A 12799-nucleotide genomic window follows, 5' to 3' on the forward strand; every position below is an offset into this window, starting at 1 on the left:
TTCCATTTCTCTCTCTGCCTCTCTCTCTCTCTCTCTCTCTCTCGTCACGAGGCCAATCCAGAGTGACCAGAGCTGCTTCTGGACCACACTGACCCGCCGACGCCGTTGGAGCCGATGTAGTTGAGGATGATAGAGCCGGAGTCGTTGGTGGTGACGACAGAAAGGACCATGGCGATGAGTGAGATTACAATCATGAAGTTGCCGATGTTGGAGTACTGAGATATCACATCGAACCACATCTCGTCGATGGTCCTCGTCGACAGCTGCCGGATGTCTGAGCAGTTTCTGATAGTAGACGGGACCATCTCGAAGTAGCCGACCCTGGCGGTGCTGGAGGCCAGGCTGTTGCCGTAGAGGGCGGAGGAGCAGTAGTCGGAGGAGAAGGCGACGTTGTCCTTCACGATCTTGCAGCGAGCGAAACATCCGTCACGGATGGCGAGCCTCTCCATTCTCAGCCCTGCTCCCCCGAACACTGCGAACCAAACCTGTTGAACAGTTTCAGATGCGGGTATGATGATGATGATGATGATGATGATGATGATGATGATGATGATGATGATGCTGATGATGATGGTAATCAGGATATGTAGCAATGTGTCAAGTCATAAAGATCACCAAGAGCAGCCAAACAGACATGTTGACAACTGAATGCCAGACAGCCAAATCAGACGAAAACGCCGCTCAGAACTATCCCCTTCACAGCACATGCTCGTACACAATAGAAAACAACTCTCAGATCACCTTGACAAGTCATCAAAGACACAGGGAATCATGCAAAGGACCAAACACCAACATCCTGGCCAGCACAGGCAACTTACCATCGTGAACAGGACAGGTCCTGTCAAAGAAGCATTGATAACCTCCTTGATAGTCCTCCCCTTGGAGATCCTCGCAATGAACATTCCCACAAATGGCGACCAGGATACCCACCAGCTCCAGTAGAAGATAGTCCACCAGTCCATCCAGATCTGCGGGCCGGACTTCTTGTCGACGGAGATCCCGAGCTGGGCAAAGGCGTCTGTGTGGGAACCCAGCACGATGAAGGTGTGGATGTGGTGGCCGATAGACTGGAAGAAGAGGTTGAGGAGGTACTTGGTGTCGTCGGCGAGCAGGGCCATGAAGAGAAGGCTGAGCATCACACAGAAGGAGATAATAGAGAGGACCCTCACTCCCCTCCGGAGCCCCGCGTGTGCTGAGATGCCGCCAAGGACGGTCATGAGCGCGATCAGGATCACCTTGACTCCCGTGCTCTGATTCACGTTGAACAGCATGTTCAGACCCGTATTGATCTGGATTGCTCCAACCCCCATGCTGATGCAGATTGCAAAGAGAGTTGTGAATACAGACAGAGTGTCGACTACATCTCCGAACCAGCCAAACACCATCTTCCCGAAGATCGGGAAGAAACACGAGCGGATAGTGAGCGGAAGCCCAAGGCGATAGGCCGCGACTCCCGTAGACAGGCCGACGATGGTGTAGCACATCCATGCCTGCCAAGGAGAGCAGGGTGAGCACAAGGAACCAGGACAAGGCACTGGTCGTTACGTGGATCCCCCAGTGATAGTACGCCAGGTTGATTGACGTCTGCGAGATCTCGTCGAAGGTCAGGTATCCCCGAGCTACGTATCTATTGTATCCCAGATGCAGAATGGGCTCCCCAACACCGTAATATACAAGGCCAGTTCCTTGATCAGCAACTCAGCACACAACGGATAGGAAATAAAGAGCCTTGTCCAGTACCTGTTCCCGCCGTTCCGAACATCATCATAAACCAGGTGACGGTGTTGTAATCAGGTTTGGTGTCCTCGTGCCCAAGCTTCATCGATCCATACTTGGGGCTTTGCGAAAGCAAGATAGTCAAGAGAATTTTGCAGAGCAAAAAGAGAGCAGAGGATATCAAGTACAAAGGTTCAAGCAACAAGGTCAAGGCAAGAGCGATCTTTGCAAAGAGGGAGGGAGGGAGGAGGAGGAGGAGGGAGGGAGGAAGGGAGGGAGGGGAGGGAGGGAGGGAGGGAGGGAGGGAGGGAGGGAGGGGAGGGAGGGAGGGAGAGCAGAGCTTGAAGGATCAGGTCATTCGCTTACATGAGCCAGATGTACGCTATGAACAAGACCCAGATGTTCTGCGCGCCGATAAACAGCCAGGTGAAGTTATTCGTGATCCACCTACATCCAGCATGAGCGCAGATCAAACAAACAGACTTGTCGAAGGACTCTGAGGGTAGACATACCTCTTGGTGATCACCGTATGCGAGAAAAATTCATCCTTCTTCGCAACGGCTATAATGACAAGTATGAGAGTTCCCAGCTGCAAGACGTACGTCATCGAAGCAACACTCTCCTGCAGAGCAAGAGCATGCAGGCAGAGCTCACCAGCGACAGACCGATCACGACAGGGTTCCCTCGGAAGCCGGAGACTTGGAAATCGTTCATGTGCAACAACCTCGGCAAATCCACCTTGTTGGCATCATCGGAGTTGGCAAAGATCGCGCTGTCAGTAGCCCCTGAGATTCCTCTCCTCGTCGTTCTGATTCTCTTCAAGCTCGTAGTGGGGGCGATTGACTCCACGGCGTCTGATTCCGACGCTCCCTCGGGGCTACTCTCCTCTACCTCGGACGAGGAGGACATAATTTCAACGAGACCCTGACGAGAGACACATCGTCATGTGGAGAGTTTTCCGAATGATGAACGCTCATGTGAGGATCATCCTTTTCTATACATCTTGCATGAATACATAACCATCACCTGCCTGTTTGCATGCATTCCGGCCTGCTTTCCCTCATCTCCTCCATCTCGCCAGCTATGTTATCTTATATGCGAAACTTATGCACCAGAATATCAAGTGACGCTGCTTCTCCTACTTTTCTCTCCTCCTTTCCTTCCTACTCCTCCTCCGCTCGCCCACATTCGCTATCTCCAGCTCTTTACTGCGTCGTTACTTCTTTTTCCTGCTCCGCCTGTTTCTATATCATCAAAATCCTGCTCGTTTTCTCGAGTATGCTGCTCTCCTCCTCATCCTTGTCATCCTCAGAAGTCTCCTCGTCCTCGTCCTCGTCCTCGTCCTCGTCCTCTACCTCGTCTTCACGCCGCTGTTCCTACTGTCGCCATTTTGTCTTTCATGCAGGAGTCGGTATTATTACTCCAGGGCATTCCGAAACACAGCAGGAACCACCGAGGGGTGGGGGTAGTAAAGAAAGATATGCCCAATACGGGTGGGGTACTTTTATTACCCCCAAAGGACAAAAGATTTTGGGATAAATAGTGGGTAGGGTACTACAATATATCCATTTGGTGACCACCAGGGGTACTCCATGATCGTCGAAATGGGGTACTCACATCTGTATTTGGGGGTCTCATTCCTCCCGTACTAGGGGTCCTAGGACCGCCTATGATTTCCTTGGACTAATCAAGCCTATGATTCCTAGTACCCTATAGGGCGTACTCGCTTACTACGTTGGTGCTAGCAAATGGGTACCAACCAAGCCTAACGTTTCTATTTTTGTTGAAAACATTTGAAATTTGACAGGGGTAATTTCGAATTTAAAAAAGGATATTGAAAGCTACAAAGTTTTTGGAGGCCAAAGAAACAACACAAATTCAAATTATTTCAGACATTTCGAAATTTTAGATACACAATCCGGAACATTCCCTCAAAATTTGATGAAATGAGGCGGGCCTGAACAAACTCATGGGCCCATGCTAGTACTGCTCTGTTCGTCAGACCCTCCGAAGTTCTCCTCCTCTCCCAGCCTCCTACTCACACTCCTCAGTCCTTAGCTTCTTCGTCGTCCTTCTCCTCCTCTCCCATCCTCCTCCTTCGTTGTAATCCTTCTCCTCTCGAGCCTACTCCTCGTCATTCACGTCCTCTCTCAGCCTCCTACCTGGCACACTCTTCCGTCCTCAGCTTCTTCATTCATGTCAACCACAGAGCCTGCACCACTTTGTACACATCATCGCCTTCATAATCCTTCATGCTACCCTCAATCCCCTCCGACCTGGATCAACTTTTGCCAATTATTGTTTTCCGACTTACTTGCACTATGTGTGCATATATCCCTGCTGTTGTAGTAGTTGAGTTTATTGGAAGTCTAGAGTAGACTTCCCGGGTAACATCCCGGCCCATTCTTGTCTACAGCGGATAACACTTGGAAGAGCGGCCCATCTTGGATAGCCACTAGTGTGCCCTGCTGCCTTGAAGTAGTTTCGTAGATAGATTGTTGTAAGTATACGTCCCTTTCTCATGCACTTGGCCCCTCATCCTGACAAGCATCGTGCAATGCACTCTCCTGGTTCTCTCGCGGGATGTAGAGACCCGCACGTGTACCGTGACGTGTACCTAGAAGACTGATGTACACAAAACCTTCGGGATTCCGATGCGATCAGAACTGTCTCTCTAGCGATGATGGGAGGGCTGTTATAGGCCTGAACGTGCTCTACCGCCACGGGAGCCCGGGATGCTGCCTCTCTCAACTGCGGTGAAGAAACATTGTTCTTCTCCTGCTTCTGCCGCTATGTCCGATTGCTCTGTCTGGCTGAATTCATCTATACGTTCTCTGCTGAGTTTGACCACGACTGCTACGATTTCCTGCAGGCGGAAATCCTTGTTTCTTCCCGGACATGTCGATTTGTTTCGATAAATGTTTTTGAGGATTGAAACTGAACCAACTTGCTACCAGATGTTGTACACACAACCGGGAAGGAGGGAGAGCACTACAACAATCACTGCTGTGTTCACTCGAACACAACGAGTACCACAGTCTACTGCTGTCGGCTAGGACATGAACCTATTTCCCTACACGTGCGGTGCACGGTGTGGGGTATGAGTCTTTGGTCCAGTGTACCACAACAGTAGCCTGTCGTGTTCGTTGTGTTCTAATAAGGGGACAGATGGTCAGTGACAGGAAGACAGGCATGGAGCAGAGAACGACGAGGTGCAGTAGGAGAGTGTTTTATTGTATTATAGCGTTTCCATCTCACAGACTCTCGTTCACAAACATCTACATCTTCGTCATCAAAACATCTCAGAACACCTCACTCGATTATTGTATCTTTCTGCTCGAGCTGCTTCATTTCAACCATCTTCCGTTGGCGTGTCTTCTGGAGTAACAGTCTCTCCTCATATGGCCTCGCTTACCACAACGCCAGCAGGTATCGTCGTCGGACTCGTCGGACTCGTCGGACTCGTCGGACTCGGAATCCGAATCCTCCGACTCTTCTCTGTACCAGCAGTCGCGCTGCATGTGTCCAAACTTGTTGCAGCACCAGCACTGGACGGGAACGAAAGGGGCTGGGCTCCTGTTCCTGTTCCTGTTCCTGTTCCTGTTCCTGTTCCTGTTCCTGTTCCTGTTCCTGTTCCTGTTCCTGGGAGGAGGAGGAGGAGATGGGCTCCTCACCTTCACAGGCGACGGATATCTCCTCGGCGGCTCCACTGAGGGAAAGGAAAGAGCCGTCAGGGGGGTCATCCCACAAGTTCGAGCAGCAGCTGTAAAACCTTTCGGGGCAGCTTGCGCCACTTGCGGCTCAGCTTCCTTGACCTGAGGCTAACCATCCATGTGAGAGGAGGGGCAGAGCATCTCACATAGAGCAAGTTGTTGAAAGATATGCAGAATGTCATTGCACACCTCTGGTGGTTTGAAGTAAGAATCCAAGAGACTCTTGACTTGTTCAACATCGAGCGGCGCTGGCGCCACCTCCAACGACGCGTTCATCCCGCTGGAACGTTCGAGTATATCTTCAAGACTGTCCTGACTTTCTGTCTCCTGCACCATTGAGACACGTGAATCAGGAGCGAGAGGAGAACTCTGTTTTTACCTCCACACTTCTGTCGCAATCATTGTTCATCGCATTGAAGACATCTTGGTTTGGAAGTTGATTTGCCATCTGTTGACTCACTTGGAGCGTTGAGCCAGTGAAGGTAAAGTCGTTGATCTTGCCAAACTCAAAGACGGTGCAGACCTGATAGGATGATTGTATGTCAGAAACTTCAGGAAGAAGAGGAGGAGACAGCGACCGAGCTGTCAGGCCTCAGAGGAGGAGAATCGTTCTCTGACCATCCTTGATCACATAACATCATCCATACAACAATCACCTTCACGACAGAAGCATACCGTTGTCACTGCTCCCTCTCCTGTCGCAAACAAACGTTGAGTTTGCCGACAGGTTGCTTGCGTCAAAAGTCTCATCCGAAGACGAGCTGTGATAGCCTGACTTGCTTTCGCTGAAGACAAATACGTCCTGTTGTGCAAGATCTGAAGCAGGATATGCGGTGTTGCCTTCTCCTTCCCATGGCTCGCTGACGAAGGTTCTTTCGATCCCCGTGCCCTCATCGCTGTCCTCTCCGCCTTCCTCCTCCCTTCCTCCTCCCTCTTCGCTCCACCATCCCTCCTCTTGAGGGACTGGACCCTCACCCATGTTGAACGGAAAGGGGAGCGAAGACCGAAACGCCGCCATGGCTTCCTGCGAGGTACCTGGAGGAAAGTTGAAGCTGAAGATGATGTCTGCTCCAAGAAATTGAGCGAGATGCACACTCGACATGCTGTTTGCTCAGAGTTGTGCAGCGAGTTGCCAGGAGATGCAGTACAAACAGGCTTGCGAGAAAAAGCAGCGGGAAAAGCAGATAGGAGCAGGTGAAGGAGCAAGGAGCACAAAGAAGGAGCAGGAGCAGGAGCAGGAGCAGGAGCAGGAGCAGGAGCAGGAGCAGGAGCAGGAGCAGGAGCAGGAGCAGGAGCAGAGGGGTTGCTGTGAGGAGACAAGTACAATTCGGGCAGCTGGGAGCCTTGGGAGCACCGGAGAGGGGGTCACAAAGGGACCGGGTGGTGGGTCCTACCCCTTCTTCATGGAAACCCACCCCTTATTTTTCCCTTTCAAGTCATTCTCAAGTAGGGGTACAATGATCGGACCCCACTGGTACCTTGGCATAAGATTGCCGGTCACCGTGGCACCAGTACCGGGTGACCGTCACGGACCCCGCGCCGCCGCCCCCCCCCTCCCCCCCCCGCCTGAGCCTGGGTGGTGTATCAAGTTGCTGTAGCAGTCACGGGGGCCGCCGGTGACTGCGGCCGGGTGCTGGAGTCCGACCGGCGCCCCGGGCCGCCCGGGCCGCCCGGGCCGGCTGGCCGCCCCGCGCTCAGTGCAGCCTAGTATTGACTCCGGGCTGCCCGGCCCCCCCGGCGGGGACTCAGCCCCGGCATGCCGCTGACTCCGGCGCCTTCACATGGGGCTTTGAGCAAAAGACTGAGGGACTGGCTGGCACCCGGCGAGCGGCACCCACCCGGTCCGCCGGGCCGTCGGGCCGGGCCGCGAGTTAACTTAAAGGCTCCGGTTGTCCGGTCCCGTGATGACTCACTCAGTAGATTCGTGAGAACTCAATGACCCTTCCGTAAGGCACCAACGGCTCCTAGGATAGGGGGGTAGGGTACTTGCAGACCTCATAAAAGCAAATCCTGTAGCTGAATGATCTTATAGGGGGTGGGGTCCATCGATTGGGTGGGTGGGGTAGTCAGGGTTTCGCTGTTTCTTCAAGTCGACGTAGAGGCTGCTGGTCAAATTCTAGGGGTGGGGGTGATAAGATTTGGGGGTGGGGTAGTCAAGAAGGGGTCTAGAATCCAGGATTGAGGGTGGTCGGAGAATTGAACATTCAGATATTGAGATGTACGGGTAGGGTCGTTAGTGTCTCTGGGGGTCATTGGGGCTTTCTAAGGGGGGTAGGGGTAGTCGTTTCAAGGGTACCGCTGCTGGAGTTGTACTATCACCCCAAGATGTGTGTACCACCTATGAAGATACACCTACCCTTAATTCATCAGTACCCACCCTCATACATATACACCCACTAGTTTTGTAATTGAAGTACCCACATTTAGCCTTCTACATTCTATATACATTTTGATAAACCCCTCCTCATTGTACCCTGACCCCATATGACTGCAATGACCCCTACCCTTCTGTGACCTTATCCACTTCCAACCACCCCCCTTCATCCATGTTTTAAACAGTAGTGCAATCATCTACCCCTCCTTTTCCATTGTATCACCCCACCCCATCAGCTTATATAGGCTACCCCTAGAGCACAGTACAACTACCCCCTCTCCTCCCACCCCTACAGGCGCCTGCAGCGTCAGCTCATGCTTCATGCTCATGCACGAATATCCTCCTCCTGCTCCTACTGCTGCTCCTGCTCCTCCTGCTCCTGCTCCTGCTGCTGCGCCTGCTCCTGCTCCTGCTCCTGCTCCTGCTCCTGCTCCTGCTCCTGCTCCTGCTGCTGCTGCTGCTGCTGCTGCTGCTCCTGCTCCTGCTCCTGCTCCTGCTCCTACTGCTGCTGCTGCTGCTGCTGCTGCTGCTGCTGCTGCTGCTGCTGCTGCTGCTGCTCCTGCTCCTGCTCTTGCTCCTGCTCCTGCTCCTCCTGCTGCTGCTCCTGCTCCTCCTCATCCTGCTGCTGCTGCTGCTGCTGCTGCTGCTCCTCCTCCTCCTCCTCCTCCTCCTTCATCCAGCTCCTGCTGCTGCTGCTCCTCCTCCTCCCCACCCCCCCCCCTTCTCCTTTCCACATCTCCTCCTCCTCCTCCTCCTCCTCCTCCTCCTCCATCCTCCTGCTCCTGCTCCTGCTCCTGCTTCTCCTTTTCTTTTGTTCTCACTCCTGTCCGTTCCTCCTGCTGTCTGTCCCTGTCCCTGTCTTCGTCCTGGTGCTTCTCACCTCCTCAAAGTCAAGCTCTTCCTTCTTCTCCCTCCCCCATCCTGTATCCTTGGTTCGCAGAGCCTTTGTTTGAGTGCATTCTGCCATGCTCAGCCTAGTTGTCGACTTTGCCCTGATCTCCTTTCGTTGCTTTTGTATGTTGTCTTGGATAACCTCGGACTTTCCTGCCCTTCCCAGACGATAGATGGCTGAATCTTCCCTTGAACAGGTCTAATAGCACAGACAGACACCATGGTAGACCTTGAAAGCGTCAAGAAGCTGCCTGGAGCCATGGAAACGGTCAGTGGACCAACAGGAGGAGGATGACGATGCGGAGGTTGGTGACGGTGGGCGATAGGTCGAAGACGCGAAGCAGATTCTCACCAAGTTCAGGATGCAGAGTGGGAACAGAGTGAGTCCATGACGAGAGCACGAGAGATAGCCTGGTGACGTGCATACCATCGAGCAGACGTGCTTCGATTGTAACGCCAAGAACCCGACATGGGCCAGTGCGACTTATGGAATTTTCATGTGCCTGGTGATGAGCTCCATGGTGGGGAGCGGGTCCGTGTGACTGAAGATGTTTGTTGCAGGATTGTTCCGGTATTCATCGCTCTCTCGGTGTGCACTTGACGTTTGTAAGGAGCGCGGAGATGGACAAATGTGCGTAGCGAGCTGTGCCGTGGTGGGTTTGTTGACAGCCGATGGCAGGGAAGCGGCATGAGCTGGTGGCGATGCTTGTTGGGGGGTAATGCGATGACACTTGAGAGGATTGATGGTTTGTTGACGGCTGGACAACTCGTTTGTCGAACAGGAATCAGAAGGCAAGGGATTTCTTCATCAAGCACAAACAACAGCTGGATGGAAAAATCCCTGAGAAGTACAATTCACGGGCTGCTATGTTGTACCGCCAGGTAGGTTGTTCATCCTATATTGATAATCGGTTGTACGACAGTGATGAAGACTTGATGTCTCCCTTGCTGTCCTCATCGTCTCACTTCCTTGGCAGGAGCTGCTCAAACTCATCTACGATGATCTGCAGAAGAACAGCAAGTTGTACGTGCCTGTGGAGAAGCCCGCAGATCCTCAAGTAGCAGTCGAACATGCTCGATCTCGGCGCATGGTTGAAGCGTGTACAGGCGTCGAAGGCTGCACCTTCGAAGTCGAACAAGCTGGAGGATGACTGGGATTGGGGTGAAACCACTCCCAAGGGAAGGTGAGAACTTCGTTGCGGTGCCGTTACGACGGGCCAGTTGACATTTTTGTTTCCTCATTCTCCAGCTCCAAGTCGTCGGGCGAGACTGAAGCCCAGCAGAGCAGCAAGAGGGCGACGTCGACTTATTCCTCCTCCTTGAGCAGCGGTCGGTGTAGTCGTCGCGTGTCGATGAAAGCCTGACGGTCCTCGTCGCCTGCGCAGGTTCTACTCCCGCCCGATCGTCGAAGCTCGGAGTTGCCAAGGTGAAGGGAGCAGCTGCAGACAAGGATGACGGCTGGGACCAAAGCTCCTCCTCCAACAACAACAGAGGTCCGGAGCAGCCTGTCCTTGCTCATTGCGTAGAGGTGACGTGGCAGTTGACTGTGCGGCAGACGAGAAGCCCAAGTCAAAGACTGCACTCGAGACGTGGGATGCCGACTCGTGAGACGTGGTGGATGGAGAGGCGAAGGTGGTGACAGGTGGGCTGCAGGTGGGGGAACGACTGGGAGTACGACGACAAGAAGCCAAGTAGGGGAGGAAGCAAGGGCTCTGCCCCGGTGGTGAACGAGACGGCGGAGGAAGACTGGGACGACTGGGGCAATCAGGGCAGCAAGCAGACCAAAGGCGATGCTGGAGGCTCCAACAAGAACAAGGACGACTGGGAGTGGGGAGAGGAGTCCTTTGCATCCTCGGCATCGTCAAAGTCGAAGACGAGCTCCCTCTCTCTCGGGCAGAAGAAGCAGGAGGAGAGGTCGAGCTCGAGGCCCAAGGCTTCCACCCGCGTGCTGAGCGGAGGAGGACCGTACGCCAGCTCCTCGACGCTCTCGAGCGGGTCAGACTCCTACCTCAAGTCGTCCTCGTTCAGCGGGGCGGAGGGCCAGGGTGCCGCAGCTGACGTGACGAGGTTCCAAGGACAGAGTGGGTTCGGGTCAGCCGACCTGTATGGGAATGGCGAAGACAACAGCAGGAGCAGCGGGTTCTTTGATGCAAGGTGAGGAGAGAAGGCAGGAGTAGATGCTTGACTGCTCGTTGTGATCCTCCCACGTGACATGTTCGTTGTTGATTGATGAATGTGAATGTGAGAACTGGAGCTGTATAGTGGTTGATGATGAATGTGAATGTGAGAACTGGAGCTGTAGAGTGTTTGATGTGGAGGCAGAGTGGTGAGCGGTCGATGTTGAAGTTGATGTCACTGGTTGATATGAAGAAGAGGTGGTACCTTAAGAGCAGTAGGTGGTACCATTCGTGGTGATGTTGGTACCTTAAGTGGTGGCAGTGGTACCTTAAGAGATTGTTTTCCCAGCGCTTACTTTGTTTGTTCCCCCAGCTCCTCCTCAGAAGCAGCAGCAATCGCAGCTGCTAAAGCAAGAGAAGCAGCTTCTGCTGCCCTGTCCCAGGTATACACCCTGTACCTCCTTCCTCCTTCCTCCTTCCTCCTTCCTCCTTCCCCTCCTCCTCCTCCCTCCTCCCTTCCTCTCTCTCTCTCCTCCTCCTCCCTCCTTCCTTCCTCTCTCTCCTTCTCCTCCTTCTGAATCTCCTTCCCCCTTCCCCCTTCCCCCTTCCTCCAACCTCGTCCTCCTCCTTTTTTCCTCCTCGTCCTTGAAAATCGCCCTCCTTCTTCAGTCTCCTCCTACTTCCTGATCCTCCTGAATCTCCTGCTCCTCGTCCTGAATCTCCTGTTCCCCTGCCATATATCGCCTGTCGGCCTCGTCCTGAACTACCTCGTGTGGTGCGCAGGCATCGTCAGCCCTGGGATTCCTCAAGAGCTCCGTGGCAGGGTCGTCGATCGGCAGCAAGCTCGGGGGGGTGCTGGGCAACTTGGGCGTTGACATCGGGAAGATGGGAGGATCGGTGGGCAACAGCTTCAACATGGCGAGCGAGCAGGAGGAGGGAGAGCAGCAGAGGTTCGGGGGCTTCGATCGCTTCCGCAAGACCGAGCCGAGCGAGGAGGGGATGGGAAATTTGAGCCTCAACAGCAACGGCAAGTCAGCAGCGAACAAGGCGAACCCCAGCAGGGGGAGGTCAGGAGGCTTCGGTGATGACTGGGACGACTGGGGAGAGTCTGGTGGGAGCTTTTCCTCCTCCGCCTCCTCCTCCTCCTCCTCCTCCTCCTCCTCTCTCCCTTCCTCCTCCTCTCTCCCTTCCTACTCCTTTTTCCCTCCCTCCCTCTCCCCTTTCCACTCGTTTTCTCCTTCTCCCATTTCTCACTTCATGTCTCCACCATTCTATTCCCCTCCTCCCTCACTCCATGTCTCCTGCCCATGCTTGTTCGCCTTTTCTTGACCTGGCCAGCAGGTGGCAGCAAGGCTCGTGGTAATGACGACGACGACTGGGGGACGCAGGTCAGTCCCAGCTCCACCCCACCTCTGCCGCTGACTCACCGCAGAACTCGAAGAGCTCCAGAGCTGAGAAGAAGGAGACGAAGTCGAGGGACAGTTGGGGATGGGAGGAGGAGGAGGAGTCCAGACCGAAGGGTGAGGGAGGAGGAGGAGGGAGGAGGGAGTGCAAGGAGGAGGGGGTAGGAGCGATGACGTCATCGCAGGGAACGGTAGGAAGGCAGCTGAGGACGACTGGGGCTGGGACTCTGCTGGAGGTGAGCTGGAAGAGGCAGGTGGGCTCGGAATCCCTAAGTGTGCACTGTCAGGTCGTGGAGGAAAGCCGCAGAAACCCGCGAAGGAGGAGGAGGACGACTGGGGCAATGCAGACTGGGGCGAGCCTACGAAGTCGAAGACTGGAGGAGGAGGAGGAGGAGGAGGAGGAGGGAAGGGAAAGGCGGCGGGCAAGGCGGATGGATGGGACGAAGACTGGTAGAGGAGGGAAAGGAGCGGAGCAGAGTGTATGAATATGTCAACCCGCAAGGAGACGGCTAATTGCTGCTGGCGGCAAGAAAGGAATTATTCCGATTGAGTAGCAGATTGTTTCATGACTTTGTTGTCCTCCCT

At 54.1% G+C, this 12799-nt stretch overlaps 3 protein-coding genes across 3 annotated transcripts; 1 reads left to right on the top strand and 2 right to left on the bottom strand.

Moving 5' to 3' along the window:
* Positions 1-44: 44 nt before the first annotated feature.
* Positions 45-2642, bottom strand: GUITHDRAFT_91255 (hypothetical protein; the record flags this gene model as incomplete). The annotated part of the gene is made up of 7 exons (XM_005818110.1): positions 2371-2642; positions 2229-2305; positions 2083-2163; positions 1741-1838; positions 1546-1685; positions 819-1490; positions 45-485 (listed from the first exon to the last, which is right to left on the bottom strand). The coding sequence occupies exons 1-7, from the start codon at positions 2623-2625 to the stop codon at positions 45-47; spliced, it is 1764 nt and encodes a 587-aa protein (XP_005818167.1). The 5' UTR covers positions 2626-2642.
* A 2421-nt stretch (positions 2643-5063) lies between these two features.
* Positions 5064-6531, bottom strand: GUITHDRAFT_122605 (hypothetical protein; the record flags this gene model as incomplete). The annotated part of the gene is made up of 6 exons (XM_005818111.1): positions 5064-5425; positions 5489-5537; positions 5619-5756; positions 5809-5952; positions 6008-6051; positions 6105-6531. The coding sequence occupies 6 exons, from the start codon at positions 6529-6531 to the stop codon at positions 5064-5066; spliced, it is 1164 nt and encodes a 387-aa protein (XP_005818168.1).
* Positions 6532-9128: 2597 nt separating this feature from the next.
* On the top strand, positions 9129-9333 carry GUITHDRAFT_83360 (hypothetical protein; the record flags this gene model as incomplete). The annotated part of the gene is made up of 2 exons (XM_005818112.1): positions 9129-9200; positions 9256-9333. Coding segments are annotated over 2 exons (150 nt in total), but the record flags the coding sequence as incomplete, so codon positions are not given.
* Positions 9334-12799: the final 3466 nt, after the last annotated feature.

Source organism: Guillardia theta, assembly GCF_000315625.1.
Source record: "Guillardia theta CCMP2712 unplaced genomic scaffold GUITHscaffold_378, whole genome shotgun sequence".
Taxonomy (NCBI): Eukaryota; class Cryptophyceae; order Pyrenomonadales; family Geminigeraceae; genus Guillardia; species Guillardia theta.